The sequence below is a fragment of the Topomyia yanbarensis genome, chromosome 1 (assembly GCF_030247195.1).
Source record: "Topomyia yanbarensis strain Yona2022 chromosome 1, ASM3024719v1, whole genome shotgun sequence".
NCBI lineage: Eukaryota > Metazoa > Arthropoda > Insecta > Diptera > Culicidae > Topomyia > Topomyia yanbarensis.
In genome coordinates this window covers 81,065,184-81,080,641 of record NC_080670.1, presented here as the reverse complement: position 1 = coordinate 81,080,641, position 15,458 = coordinate 81,065,184, and the positions used below count along the sequence as shown (strand labels likewise).

The 15,458-nt window shown below is 47.2% G+C and overlaps 1 protein-coding gene and 1 long non-coding RNA gene across 2 annotated transcripts; both read left to right on the top strand.

Annotated features, from left to right (window-relative positions):
- Window positions 1–2,114: 2,114 nt before the first annotated feature.
- On the top strand, window positions 2,115–3,707 carry LOC131693870 (uncharacterized). Its single transcript, XM_058982119.1, has 2 exons — window positions 2,115–3,326; window positions 3,378–3,707. The coding sequence occupies exon 1, from the start codon at window positions 2,284–2,286 to the stop codon at window positions 3,160–3,162; it is 879 nt and encodes a 292-aa protein (XP_058838102.1). The 5' UTR covers window positions 2,115–2,283; the 3' UTR covers window positions 3,163–3,326; window positions 3,378–3,707.
- Window positions 3,708–11,645: 7,938 nt separating this feature from the next.
- Window positions 11,646–15,031, top strand: LOC131693920 (uncharacterized). Its single transcript, XR_009306364.1, has 3 exons — window positions 11,646–13,631; window positions 13,701–13,782; window positions 13,856–15,031. It is a non-coding gene; the product is annotated as an uncharacterized LOC131693920 (long non-coding RNA).
- The last annotated feature ends 427 nt before the right edge of the window (window positions 15,032–15,458 follow it).

The following is a 15,458-nucleotide window of genomic DNA, read 5'->3' as shown; positions in this document are numbered from 1 at the left end:
TCGACAGAGAGCAAACAAACCAAACGAACGACCAAACAGGTTCTCCACCTATTACCATAACAACAAAAATCGTTGCACAATCCTCTCCCCACAAATCACCATCCCCTCAGGCACCGAAAGTACCGACTATCGATGACCCTGATGCTGTTGGTGCCCCAACAGACAATCCAACATTCTCTACTCAAAATAAATCCCACCCCTCCCATGTACTATTTCACAACTCAGATCACATAGAAAGCACAAGGACCATGGCAGAAAGCCAATTAGAACCCACACACCATCAACTAAACAATACGGATATGGAAGAAGGCCAACCGTTTAATAATTCATGCTGGTCACAATTTATCGCGTCTACGACTGAAGTCCAACCACACAACAATGTGCAGGCCTCACTACCAAAACCGAATCGATCGACTACTTCAGTTATCCAAACCAGCTTACTACCCTGTTCCTCTCGGAGCAACCGTGGCCCCACCAGTGCGGACGATATACCCCCACCGGAACTGACGGACAACCTACGGTACTCCGAGAGCGACATGCCACCAATGGAGACGCACAAGGGCAGCAACGCCTGTCCCTCCAAGGATCCGGAAACACAATCGTACTGAGTCGGAAGACACTAAAATTTGTGCCAGAAGGAAATCCCGGACGGAAAAGGGTCGATCGGCCTATCCCCGGGCGGACAACGAAGGATTAAGTACCAGGACGGACAAGGGTCTTTGGACCTATCCCCTGGGAAAGGACACACACCGCGCTATCATCTATGAAACCACCTTGAACAAGGAGTACAGCCACTTTTAACACTCCACAAACCCCGGAGCTGTCTTAGAAGGCAACAGACAACCATCCAACGAACCATCTACATCCCAGCCAATTGACCAACTAGCGACTATGGTAGAGCACCAAACTCAACACGCAACACACCATTTACCCATGGCTATGGCAGAAGACCCAACGACACGTACAAGAAACCTACACAAGGCAACATTCAGCGACGAGGAAACAACTCCACCACCATCACCCAATCCATCGCAGTTCAGTACAATTCCTGAAAACACCCAAACTGGACGAAAACTAGCCCTTCAATGGAATGCCAATGGGCTGAAGGGACAGTGGAATGAATTGCAGATACTCACCACTGCAAACTCTCCCATATGTATGGCTATCCAAGAAACTCATATCGATCGACGCCAAGACCTCAATCAGTGGATCAATAACAGCTATACGTCAGTCTACTTTCTACTTCTGCCGCAGTCAGACGTACAATCGAGCCCAGTGAACAACAGGCCTCTCGATCTAGTGTGCATTGTCTCGAGAACAAAGGAAATATCGGATTATTCTTGTCATCATGAGTAAAGTTGACGAAAAAGCTCTACTCCGACCCAACGCAGCGGTCGTTGACTTTAAATTTTGTTTAAAACGACCGAGTTTTAGTGAAGTGGAATACCTTCTGAAGGTAAAAATGCAACTTAGGCTTGCGGAAGTCTTGTACCTTCAGTATCATCATCTTCGCAATGTAGTGTTAATATCATTCAGCACGTTAGCACAAGCCGAGCGTTTCGTTTTGAAGAACAATTTAAAACACGTGGTTGAAAGTGACAACGTTGGAATTAAGATTCCCGTATACATTGAGAATGATTATATAGATGTAAGGTTATATGACCTATCACCTCGTACCCCTCCTGAGCCAATTGCAAAATGCATGTCGCAATACGGAGAAGTAGAATCTGTTACACCTGAAACTTGGAGAAACTTCTTCCCGGGTACTCCTAACGGCGTTTTTGTAGTGAGGATGCGGGTTGAAAGGCCTATACCCTCCTACTTGGAAATAAAACTCAATACTCACGGAACTACAATTATGCAAACTACGCTATGCACCCATGAGGGGCAAACTCCTACGTGCAAGTATTGTAATCAGACAGCTCATCATGGACAACCTTGCGCGGAAGATGCAGAGGAAAATGCATCTCAACCGATTGCCAACTCATCTACGGCAAACCAACCTAACCGTTTATCGTATCAGTCGATCTTAAATTTTGTTTGCGCCCTTGGTATTGTGAAGTTTTAAAGTGTTTTCTACAAATTTTGTTTTGTGTCGTGAAAAAGCCCAGTGAAAATCGAGATTGTTTACATCACCGGACCTGTGTGTAATTACCCACAAAAAATTCACGCGCTCATTTCGCCATCTGCACGCGAGTAGAGGAAAGTATTTCCCACCATAACTTGGCGCACAGTGAGACGAAAACGAAAAGTCGGATCTAGGGCGGGTAGAAAATCGGCATTATGACAAGTGCATGCGATCACTGCGCGAAAACCGTCAAATCGGACGATGACTTTATCGAGTGCATGGGATTTTGCAAAAATGTGGTGCATATGCAGTGCGATAAACAACTCAACAAGCCGTTCTTGAAAAAACTTGCCGAAAATCCAAATTTATTTTGGATGTGCAATGAATGTGTCAAGTTGATGAAGTTTGCTCGCTTTCGCGACACCGTTTCCTCGCTTGGATGTGTTATCGCTGCTATCGCTGGGAAAACGGATGACGTCTGTGCTGAACTAAAGGCAGAGTTATCAAAAAATAACCAGCAAATTTCGCACCTCGCCAGAAAGGTTTCAACAGCCACTCCAGTCCGGCCAAATTCCGGTACATCTCGACCACCTCAGAAACGTCGTCGCGAGGATGGTCCTGATCCGAGCAGTATTCTTGTCGGCGGTCGAAAGCTAGTCGATAATAGCAACATTCTCACGGTTCCTCCTCCCATTCCGTTGCTCTGGATGTATCTTTCCCGCTTTCATCCCAGCGTTAGCAAGGAGACAGTCGAAAAAATGTCCAAAGAAGGGCTAAACTGCAACGAGGAAATAAAGGTCATTCCGCTTGTTAAAAAAGGCATAGACGTCAGTACTCTGAACTTCATATCTTTCAAAGTTGGAGTTCACCCAAAGTACCGTGAAGCAGCTCTTAACCCTGACACATGGCCGCAAGGCATATTGTTCAGGGAATTTGAGGATAGCCGTACCCAGAACATTTGGTGCCCACCGACTGATTTTCCTACGCCTTCGGAAGTCGCATGTATTCCGCTAAGTCAACCCGGCCCATCAACCCTACAGAGGACTCCGCAACGATTGGCAATGCCACTATACCAAGCTACACCGCCATTGTGAAGGAGTGTCGACGCTGATCGCATACTGGGACGCAATGCAGTTGGTACAATGGAAGCCCTCGATCCCCCCGCTACAGTCGAGCCCTTGCAGCCAGCGTTCAGCAGTCGTCCCGGTCCTGTATGTGTGGGTGGAGAAGGGGTCTTCCAAGCCGCCTTTCTCGGCAAGTATTATACAAATTGTAACGATACAACGGTTAAACCGATTCACGCTTCTAGTTCATCGTCCAACACTCGCCGTAAGCTACTACCGTCCCGTTCCTGCTCTCCGCATCGCTCCATCGGGGTTCAACGCATACTGGGACGCACCGCAGTTGGCACTATGGAAGCCCTCGAGCCCCCCGCCACAGTCGAGCAATTGCAGCCAGCGATCATCAGTCGTCCCGGTCCTGTGTGTGGGATGGGTGAAAGGGTCTTCCAACCCGCCACAAATGGCAAGTATACATCTGATCCGAACACTTCAAGCGCTGATGTATTCTTCGCTTCCAGTAATTTGCCTTTTGCTCTAACATCTTGTGACGAGATGTCAACTATTTCTGTCGCCGATGATGATCGCTGCATTCTGGAGCGCGATGCAGTTGATTCGCCCTCTTTTTTTTTTTTTTTTTTTTTACAATGGAGAAGACCTTTATGTCCTAGCCCAGTACACGTGCTAACGGTAGGGTCCAATCTACCACACGGGGTGCACTGGGGGCGTGTCGGACTCGAATGGTGACCAGCCATTAATACCGACTAAACTCCATTGGGCTCCGCCATCATTCCTCCCAGGAACTACCTCTCGGTATTACTTCTGGGGGGATGGCTGTACTAAGTGTACTCATTCACTCTCACTCGCGCGATCATACATCCTGTATGAGGCTTACTTGGGTGCTCTCTCAATCACACTTTGATTCGCTCTCAAACACTCCCACATGAGGCTGACTTTTGTGCTCACCTTTTACGTTCCATGCGAGGCTGACTTGTGTGCTCACCTTACTCATTCCTTGCTAGGCTTACTTTTGTGCTCGCCCTACCCATACATGTGAGGCTGACTTGGGTGCTCACCCTATCACCTGATTCACTCTCAATCGTGCCACTCTATTGTACCTTTGTCACTCCCTCTGGCATCCCATGTGGGACATTTTTCTTAGGCCCCACTTCTGACATACCATGCGAGGCTGACTTTTGTGCTCACCTTTTTCATTCCTTGCTTGCTACCAACCTGTGAGGCTGACTTTTATGCTCACCCTTAACATGCAGTGTGAGACTGACTTGGATGCTCACCCTTTCACTCCTCTGCCACGCCATGAGGCATCGATAGCTTAGTTCCAACATACTACGCTACGACCCTCCCGTCTTGGCATGAGGCAGTCCACTTATACGCCTATACACTCACTCTTCTGTCTTGCTTCGGGGTGGCTGGGTTTACCCCTTACGCGGTTGCCATTCGCTGCGCCAACCTACCTCGGCATGAACAGACCATTCACTCTCTTATTTTGCGCTTGGCCTTTTTCGCTCCAGCTAACCAATCACTAGTTAGCCGTGCCCGCCGTCTGTTGCTCGGTTCGCCAGATTACCTGTAGCCTACTGGCAATCTGGATGGTAGCAGCCGAGACTGCGTTCCACTTCTCCACCGTTTGACACATCCGCTGGATAAGGGTATCCGGGGTTGTGTCCCAGCCACAGACGTCAAGCATTGCTCTTCTTTCGACGTCGAACCGATGACATACGAACAGTATGTGTTCGGCAGTTTCATCTACACCTGGGCAGTCCGGGCAGACTGGGACCTCCGCGTGCCCGAACCTGTGGAGGTACTGACGGAAACAGCCATGGCCTGACAGGAATTGTGTCAGGTGGAAGTGAACTTCCCCATGGGGTCTTCCCACCCAGCTCGATATGCTAGGTATCAGCCGGTGGGTCCACCTACCTTTCGAGGAGTTGTCCCACTCACGCTGCCATCTGGCGACCGAGGTCACCCTGGTGTGCTCGCGGGCTCCCCTATTTCCACGTAGCTCAAAGCACTCCTCATCTTCCCGAATGACCAGCCCGACTGGCATCATGCTCGCTATCACGCAGGATGCATCGTGTGATACCGTGCGGTAGGCAGATATCACTCTGAGGCACATCACGCGGTAGGTGCTCTCCAGTTTCTGTAGGTAACTGGTTACCCTCAGTGCTCTTGACCATGACGGGCCGCCGTACCTGAGGATAGATACGGCAACGCCTGCCAGTAACCTACGCCTACTGGCGCACACCTTTGAGCTGTTGGACATCATTCTCGATAGTGCCGCAACAGCAGTCGACGCTCTCTTGCACGTATAGTCGACATGGCTGCCGAAGGTCAGCTTGTCGTCTATAATGACTCCGAGAGACTTCAGACTTCGCTGTGAAGTGATCGCGACTTCTCCCACATGGATAACTGCATGTTGTGCCGACTTGCGGTTGTTGACGATAACTACCTCCGTCTTATGATGAGCGAGCTCCAGGCCTCTCGCGCTCATCCATTCCTCCACCGTGCTAATCGCGTGTTCTGCGGTTAGTTCTACCTCAGGAATTGACTCCCCGTAGACCTCCAAGGTTACGTCGTCGGCAAAGCCGACGATCTTGACCCCAGGAGGGAACTTCAGTCTCAGAACCCCGTCATACATGAGGTTCCATAGCACCGGGCCTAGGATCGAGCCCTGCGGGACTCCGGCGGTAATCGGAACCCTTTTCTGACCGGCATCGGTCTCGTATAGCAGTACGCGGTTTTGGAAGTAACTTTCCAGGATCCGGTACAGACCCACCGGTAGGCTAAGCCGGTGTAACGAGAGCGCGATGGCATCCCAGCTTGCGCTGTTGAATGCATTCTTCACGTCAAGTGTCACTAACGCACAGTATCGAATACCTCGCCTTTTTCGTTGGATCGCTATCTCGGCAGTATTTATCACTGAGTTGAGAGCGTCCACTGTGGACTTACCCTTCCGAAAGCCAAACTGGTTGCTTGACAGACCGTCCGTACCTTCCGCGTACGGGGTGAGCCTGTTGAGGATGATCCTCTCAAGCAGTTTGCCAGTCGTGTCTATCAGACAGATTGGTCTGTACGCCGATGGGTCGCCTGGCGGCTTCCCGGGCTTCGGCAACAGCACCAGTTTCTGCCTTTTCCATCTATCGGGGAAACGGCACTCGTCAAGGCATCTCTGCATAGCTAGCCTGAACATGTTCGGGTTCGCTATGATCGCTGCCTTGAGAGCGTTGTTCGGGACTCCATCCGGCCCTGGAGCTTTGTTCATTGCTAGGGATTTAGCCACTGCGAGTAGTTCTTCGTTCGTCACTGGAGCCACCATTTCGACCGTGCCCGCACTGTCTCGTAGTGCAGGTGGCCAGGGGCTTGTGGCTCGAGACGGGAAGAGTACTTCGATAATCGTTGCCAACCGGTCCGGAGACCGTTCAGGGGGTGAGGAGCCCCCTTTGGTCTTGGCCATCACAATCCGGTAGGCGTCGCCCCACGGATTCGCGTTGGCACTCTCACACAGGTTGTCGAAACACGCTCTCTTGCTGCTTTTAATAGCCTTGTTAAGGGCTAATTTCGCAGCTCGAAACACTTCACGGCGGTTCTCTCTTGCATCCTCGGTGCGAGCTCTTTGCATCCTACGTCTAGCTCTGAGGCAGGCTGATCGTAGAGCTGCAATCTCGGCACTCCACCAGTATACCGGGCATCTGCCGTTTCTTGGCAGTGTTTTTCTCGGCATAGTGGCGTCGCACGCGCGTGATAGAACAGCTACCAGCGCATCCCCGCTTAGACTGTCGGTGTTGGCCTCCAGTCCCAGGGCCGCGGTGAAAGCTTCGCTGTCGAAGTGATTGGACTTCCACCCGCTTACCTGACAGGGATCTCCCGCCCTCGGATGCTGCACACCATAGTTGATCTTAAAGCGGATTGCTAAATGATCACTATGGGTGTAGCCTTCGTCTACCCTCCATTCCATGCCTGGAGCCAGACTCGGGCTGGCAAAGGTCAAATCAATCCACGCCTCCACTCCGTTTCTACGGAATGTACTAGCGGAGCCATCATTAGCTAGCACAGTATCGAGTTTCGCAAACGCTTCCATTAGCGCTTGACCCCTGCTATTTGTACAGCGGCTGCCCCACTCCACTGCCCAAGCGTTGAAGTCTCCCGCTATTACTACCGGTTTCCGGCCCACGAGGTCCGACGAGAGCCTGTCGATCATCTGGTAGAACTGTTCTATTGGCCACCTTGGTGGGGCGTAGCAGCTGCAATAGAACACACCATTGATCTTGGCAATCGCCACACCCTCGGCGGAGGGGTGTATTACCTCTTGAACCGGGAACCTTCCCGTTGTATTCGCCCTCTGCAGAACCTGATCCGTCATCCAATAACATCGAGATTTACTACCAGAATGTTGGTGGCTTAAATTCATCAACGGATAGCTATTTGCTCGCGACCACGGGCTGCTGTTATGACGTCATCGCCTTAACCGAGACGTGGCTCAACAACCGTACTCTATCTCACCAGGTGTTTGGTTCAACATTTGATGTCTTCCGCTGTGATCGCAATGCCCTCAACAGCCGCAAGACATCAGGTGGTGGTGTACTCATCGCCGTTCGCCATGGTATAAAAGCCCGAGTGATCAACGATGAGCGGTGGGAGAGCTCCGAGCAAGTGTGGATATCAGTGAAACTTGCCGATCGCAATCTCTTCCTGTGTGTCGTGTATTTTCCACCTGACCGAATTCGTGATTACAGCCTGATCGATGTACATCTTTCCTCCGTTTCTTTCATCACCTCGATCGCTGCCCCATCTGATGATATTGTTATACTGGGCGACTTTAACTTACCTGGCTTGACCTGGTGCCCAGCAAGTAACGGATTTCTACGATTGGATATCGAAAAATCTGTGCTTATCAACAATGCCAGTTGTATCTTGGACAACTACAGTAGCGCAACTCTTCGGCAAATTAATAATATCATCAACGAGAACGGACGTACATTGGACCTCTGCTTTGTAAGTGCCCGGGACTACGCTCCGTACTGCTGCGCCGCTCCGACACCTTTAGTCCAGCATGTGCGCCATCATCCCCCACTACATCTTGTACTCGCTGGTAACCTAGGAGTGAGTTTTGAAGACGTCTCAAGCTCTATCGTCTACGATTTTAAAAACGCTGACTACGACAGCATCGTTAGCACGCTGTTGGATATAAATTGGGACGAAAATCTTAACAATGATGACGCGAACGAAGCAGCGATGACGTTTTCTAATATTCTTAACTACCTAATCGACCGTCATGTGCCAAAACGAACAGTCAGCACAAATCAACACCCTCCCTGGCAATCAACAGTGCTTAGACGATTAAAAACTGCCAAACGAGCCGCATTTAAAAAGTTCTCGAAGCATAAGACACTTGCATTACGAAACCACTACTTTCAACTCAACCACGAATACAAACAGCAAAGCAGACGTGCCTTTTTTAGATATCAGCGAAACGTCGAACGTCAACTGAAATCCAAGCCCAAGTCGTTTTGGAAATATGTGAACGAGCAGCGAAAAGAATCCGGGTTACCATCTTGTATGTCATTAAATGGAGTTTTAGGCACCGACACTAAGGAAATTTGCCAATTGTTTTCCGACAAATTTTCAAGCGTTTTTTCCGACGAGAACCTTTCCCCACAACAAGTCGCTGCCGCTTCAAATCTAACTCCTTCTCTAGGACGAACCATCAACCGAATTTGTGTCGATAATGCTGCCATTCTTGCAGCAAATTCCAAGCTGAAAGCATCTAGTTCCCCGGGTCCAGATGGCGTTCCTTCGATTTTTGTCAAAAAGTGCATCAGCGGGCTTCTTGAACCACTTCGGCGAGTCTTTGTGCTATCACTCAATACTGGAACATTCCCTTCCTGCTGGAAAGCAGCGCACATGTTTCCAGTTCACAAAAAAGGAAACAAATCGAACATTGACAATTATCGAGGAATCTCGTGTTTAAGTGCAGTATCAAAACTATTCGAGCTGGTTGTCTTAGACCCTCTTTTCTTTCACTGCAAACACTACATTGCAGACGATCAACACGGATTTATGCCTAAACGATCGACAACGACTAACCTGCTCTCGTTCACAACATATGCAATGGATGGATTCGCTGACGGATTGCAAACCGATGCTATTTACATGGATCTATCTGCGGCCTTCGACAAAATCAATCATGATATCGCAATAGCGAAGCTGGACAAACTCGGTATTCATGGACAACTTCTGCGCTGGTTCCGTTCCTACCTCGATGGAAGGCAGCTCCAAATCAGCATTAAGGACTGTCTATCTACACCATTCTTCGCTACATCCGGCATCCCACAAGGAAGCCATCTCGGTCCAGTGATATTCCTCCTCTACTTTAATGACGTCAACATCAAATTACAAGGACCCCGCCTTTCGTTTGCCGACGACATGAAAATTTTTCAACAAATACGGGATAAAACCGATGCCGAGCTTCTTCAGAGGGAATTGGACAGCTTTAGTACGTGGTGTGATCTAAACAGAATGGTTTTAAACCCGAGCAAATGCTCAATCGTTACGTTCACGCGGAAACGCCATCCGATTCAGTTTAACTACCATCTCTTCGACTCGAGTATTCCAAGACACTCTAACGTCAAGGATCTCGGAGTCATCATGGATTCGGCACTAACGTTCAAACCACATACATCATCCATTGTGGATAAGGCTTCAAGACAGCTTGGGTTCATCTTCCGAATAGCGAAAAACTTTAAGGACGTATACTGTTTAAAATCTCTCTATTGTGCGCTGGTTGGCTCAACACTGGAATATTGTTCTGCTGTTTGGAACCCTTACTACCAGAACGGTGTCGACAGAATCGAGGCCGTCCAACGCCGGTTCATACGCTTTGCACTCCGACATCTTCCTTGGCAAAACAGATTTCAGCTGCCGAGCTACGAAAACCGTTGTCAGTTAATACAGCTCGATACTCTAAGCATCCGGAGGGACTGCTCTCGAGCCCTGTTCGTCTCGGACTTACTGTCTGCCAGGGTGGATTGCCCTACAATCCTCGGACGCCTCGATCTTCAAGCTCGCGTTCGAGCTCTGCGCAATAACTCTCTTCTGCGAGTCCCATTCAGGAGAACTAACTATGGGCGCCAGGGCGCTGTTACCGGACTCCAGCGTGTGTTTAACAGTGTGGCGACGGCGTTTGACTTCAACCTGACAAGGAATTCGATAAAAACTAAAATTAGTTTAAGTAACCACCATTGGGGCCAAGGGGTCTGTTGGTGACGGTACAACAAATAAACAAATAAAACAGAGTTTTCAATACCAATGCCTGAACCACAAGCAGCGGAAGACACGAATGCCATAATTCTAAATGACGGATCCGCTACATTCATACGAGGCCAACACAGAAGTCGCATTGACCTAACAATCGCCTCTGCCGAAATAGCTGGCAAACTCCGATGGAAAATCGAGGAAGACACCCATGGTAGTGATCACTTTCCGATCACTATTACAACCGACGATGAACCTCACAACCCGAAGAAAAAAGTGGAAGTACGATGAAGCTGACTGGGATACCTTTGAAACCCTCGTAGAAGAAAATATTGACCCCCAAAGACCGATATCCATCGAAGGAATAAGCCATATTATAATCGAGTCCGCAACTGCCAGCATACCGAAAACCTCGGCAAAACCAAACAAAAAAACTGTTCATTGGTGGAGCCCCATGGTCAAAGACGCAATAAAAATACGAAGAAAAGCACTGAGGAAGCTAAAAAAGACCCCCTCAACACATCCACAATTTGCAATACGTGCACAAAACTTCCGCGATGCTCGAAACGAATGTCGCCTAATCATACGAGATGCCAAAAAATCGAGCTGGGATGATTTCCTGAACGGGATCGATAACACATTGTCAGTGCCTGAAATGTGGAGAAGAGTGAACGCCTTGTCATGAAAAAGAAGGCACCAAGGATATACGCTCTATGATAAAAACAGGGTATTAACTGACGACGCGCTAGAAATTGCCAACATTCTGGGAGACTACTTTGCCAAAATATCGTCCACCTCGGAATTCTCGGACCGCAAACCAAGGCAGCTCAAGAAAGCATCCCCATTTCCTTCGATGTCGAACCTGAAAACCAACTCTCGGACTACAACACTGGGTTCACCATGGCCGAACTACTATATGCAATATCGAAATCAAAATGTAAATCGGCTGGACTAGATAACATTGGATACCCCATGATACAACACCTGCCACTGCTTGGTAAGTCCACACTATTGAAGGCCATCAATATGATGTGGATAGAAGGAAAATATCCACCAGCATGGAGAAATAGCATTGTCGTTCCCATTCCAAAACCTGGGAAAAATACAGCAGAACCAGAAGGATACCGACCAATTAGCCTAACGAGTTGCTTAGGAAAAGTAGTAGAAAAAATAGTCAACAGGAGGCTAACAACCGTCCTGGAGGAAAAAGAATTACTTGACCAACGGCAATTTGCTTTTAGGAGAGGAAGAGGCACAGGCTTGTACCTAAATGCACTAGGAGACATCGCCAACCGCGCTTTTCAAGCAGGGCAACACGTCGACATAGCAGCATTGGACATATCAAAAGCTTACAATCGCACCTGGAGGTACGGCACCTAAACGGGAATAGAAAATCCCTCCTACAGGTAGGTAACAGTATACTCACAAGTAAACTTCTATACGGTGTTGAAATTTCGTCGAGAGTGTTCGACAGTCTTGTTACAACACTTGCGCCGGTCTACAACAAAATGGTGCGAAATTGCTCTGGACTACTGCCAAGTACCCCCGCAATTAGCAGCTGCGTTGAAGCCGGAACCCTTCCATTCGACGCAATAGCAGCAACCTCGATAATACAGAGAACCGTTGGAATACTGGAGAAAACGACAGGGAACTACGACCCAACCGAACAAATAACTACTAAGATTTATAATGAATTTCCAACTGCCGCACACCCCCCGATATACAGGTTACATTATATATGGGATCGCCGATGGGATCAAGATAAACCCAACATCGACTGGGCGATCAAAGACAAAGTTAAAGCAGGAGACCCTCCCCAAAAAACAGTCGCAATTTTCACAGAAAATCACAGTCGAAAGTACACACATCATACGGCTATCTACACCGACGGATCCAAAAATGAGTATGGAGTAGGAATTGGAATTGCGCAACATCAATATGGAACCTTCTATCGACTACCAAATGCTTACTCCATCATCTCAGCAGAAGCAGCAGCCATACACACTGCACTAACCAAACAAACGACGAACCCCAACCACCCAATCGTGATTTACACTGATTCCGCTAGCGTACTCCAAGCCTTGGAAAAAGGATCCAGTAAGCACCCCTGGATACAAGCCATTGAACTAGCATGCAACCGTAACACTTTGTTGGGTGCCTGGCCACTGCGGGATCGCCGGCAATAACGAAGCTGATCATCTAGCAGCTACCGGACGTAGAGGAACCTTACTAACGAGATATGTATCGGGTCCGGACATTAAGTGAAATTCTTCCAAATCCATAAGAGAGGAAGTTTTAAGAAAATGGACAATAAATCGATCCGTGTTTCTTCGTAAAATAAAAGCAAACTTCGAAAAATGGACTGATAGAAAAGTAAGAAAGGATCAACAAATCCTATCTCGACTTAAAACTGGCCATACTCTCTTAACACACAAGGAACTCTACCTCAACGGGAGACCAGCTCAATGTGATACCTGTGCGGTTCAACTGACAGTGGAGCATGCTTTACTCCGATGTCCCATCTACCACAATGCAAGACAAAACCTTCTATGCTTTCTAAAGGATACGGAGATGTATAAACTAATTTAAAAAAAGAAAAACAAACTAGATTAAAATGAAATGTAAACGAAAAACCAAATTCCAGAGTGGCGAATGAATAACAACTTAAAGCCACTCTTAAATAAACCAAACAATCAATCAATTAGTTATCAGTCAAACGGTTATGAAACTTTCAAATCTTTCGTTTCAAAGTTACATCTTTCTTTTCAAAATGAATTCTTTCATTTTGAAGAGTAATGAGAGGGTATTGTAACCGCTGGTTACAATGTTGATTGTCGGCTTCGAAAAGCATACTCTAGATTAGCTCAATTAATTCCAACAATCCTAAGTCTTACCCTAGGTATATTGTCAGCTGTGTGAGTGGTAGTCCTCGAAGTCTGACGTTTACGTCTGGGACTGAGGAGTCACTCACGCGGGAGCACTCTTAACTAGGGTAACTCAATCACAACGGTTTGAGCGAATGACGTCGCGCAACAGGTCATTCATCGCTGTTGCAGCAATGGGAAGGGCTGCCAGGTTTGAACAATGTAAATGTCAGATCGGGTGATATCGCGAAAATTGAAGTTTTCTCGGTATCATCCGACTTTAGCCATACTCAGCTACCGCCAAGAACATTCTTTCTGCTCCCAACGCCTGAAGAAATCAGAAGTGCGCGCGGTTTTACTAAAATTAATGTAAAGTTTTTTTGTATTTTTCTAAAGTGGTGTTAAATGTTCTTATAATGTTTTTTTTTATTGTTATAGATCAGATTAGCAGATTAAAAATGAGGCGAATATACGTAATGATAATAAAATCGGGTCAAGTGAATTAAAATGTGTTAGTACGGTTAGTTGTCATAAAATTATTAAAATGTATTGTCTTAGGGCTAATTGTTAAAATTAATTATATTGTTAAACAGTGTTACCAATACGAAAAGCAAGCCATGGAAAGCACGGAATATACAATTTAAAAAAGAGTCAAAAAGGTAAAATTCTAAAATGAAACGGATAAAACGTTGGTGTAGATTAAGGTTGTAAAACACGCGACACCCAAGCTAATTTCTACTGGGCAGGTCCCCAGTGGACCTTTTTATTTCCGAAGATTCGAAGATTATTTTCACAGCAGAGATTCCTCGACCGCCTACTACGCAGCGGACAGATTACGATCGGGAGTGCCGTGAGTCCCTGCAACCAGAACCGAAGGTTGGACGTGCTGGACAATCCGTCATCATATTGTCATCAGCATCTTCAACAAGGATCGGTAACCAGTTCGTTTCCGGTCAGTACCACAACCACGATAATCGAGCCCCGGAAGGATCGAAGCGTCATATATAAGTGGTCACAGATCCGCCATTGCTGTTTTCGTCGGCTATACGCTAGGCCGCCATCGCACACTCTGCACCAACAAATAAAATCCGCAAGTAAAAATAGGATAATGTGACGTCACATATATTTAAGTAAATGTTAGGGTAAAATAAATTGTACATATAATTAAGAATTGAGATTCTTTCGAGAGCAACATTGTCCGTACATTTACACCACAATTTGGTATCGATCCTCGGACTCGAAAGGAGTCGTCAGCCCTCGTCTTCGGGTGTTCTACGAGAAAGAAAATTCAAGGTTTCACTTGCGAGTGTCGTGATACATAGCGCATTCCTTTTGGGTCTCTTACCTTAGTTGCCAGCCGCTATGAATGGTCCGTTTTCCCGTAGTTCCCAAAGCGAATGAGTCCCGTGGTGAGTATGTGTACGCATAAAACGAGTACCAGCATAATTCCCCTCCAACCACCCACTGAACTAGTCTAGAGGTTACACTTTCTATCTCCGCCTACACACAACCTCACACTTTCGGTACCTTGCAAAAACCAATTGAACTGCAACCTCAAAGAATTGTTTACATCATTGCATTCAAGTTGATCAATTGCACCCGAATGCATTTGAGTGTTGGGCTCTAAATGAAGCAACTCCTCAATTCTCCCTGGATTTAGGGTTAAAACTTTTTGAAATATTCTTAATTAACTATTCCCCTCTGATGTTATTCTAAATTTTCTTTGCATTACATTTGTTTGTTGTTTCTGAGAATCCGTTCTCTTCTTGTTCCAGAATTATGCAAACGAGAGCTAATGAGTGTTCTAGACATGGATATTAACGGAACACTATCGTCACCCTTTTTGACCTCCCTTCACTCAAGAACAGAACCCTTTCTTCTAATTTTAGAGCCCTACGCCTTCAAATCAGCCGCAGAAAATACTCCAAGAGATTTGCCATTCAAGTCGGAGACCTCATATGAGCTTGTCCCTTTCTTGGCGACGATAATACACTGAGTATACGGAGGATCAAGCTTCGCATTAAAAGCATTGCCCGCCGATGATTGTCGGAATGACCGTTTGTAAACAAGTTGTCCGACATTAAACGTGAGTGAGTACCTTTTGTGGCGTAAATCGTACTGCCTTTTCGTGCTCTCATGAACCTTTCTCAGATTGTCTCTCACCAAATTCCAAAGTTTCGTACTCACTCCTTTCAT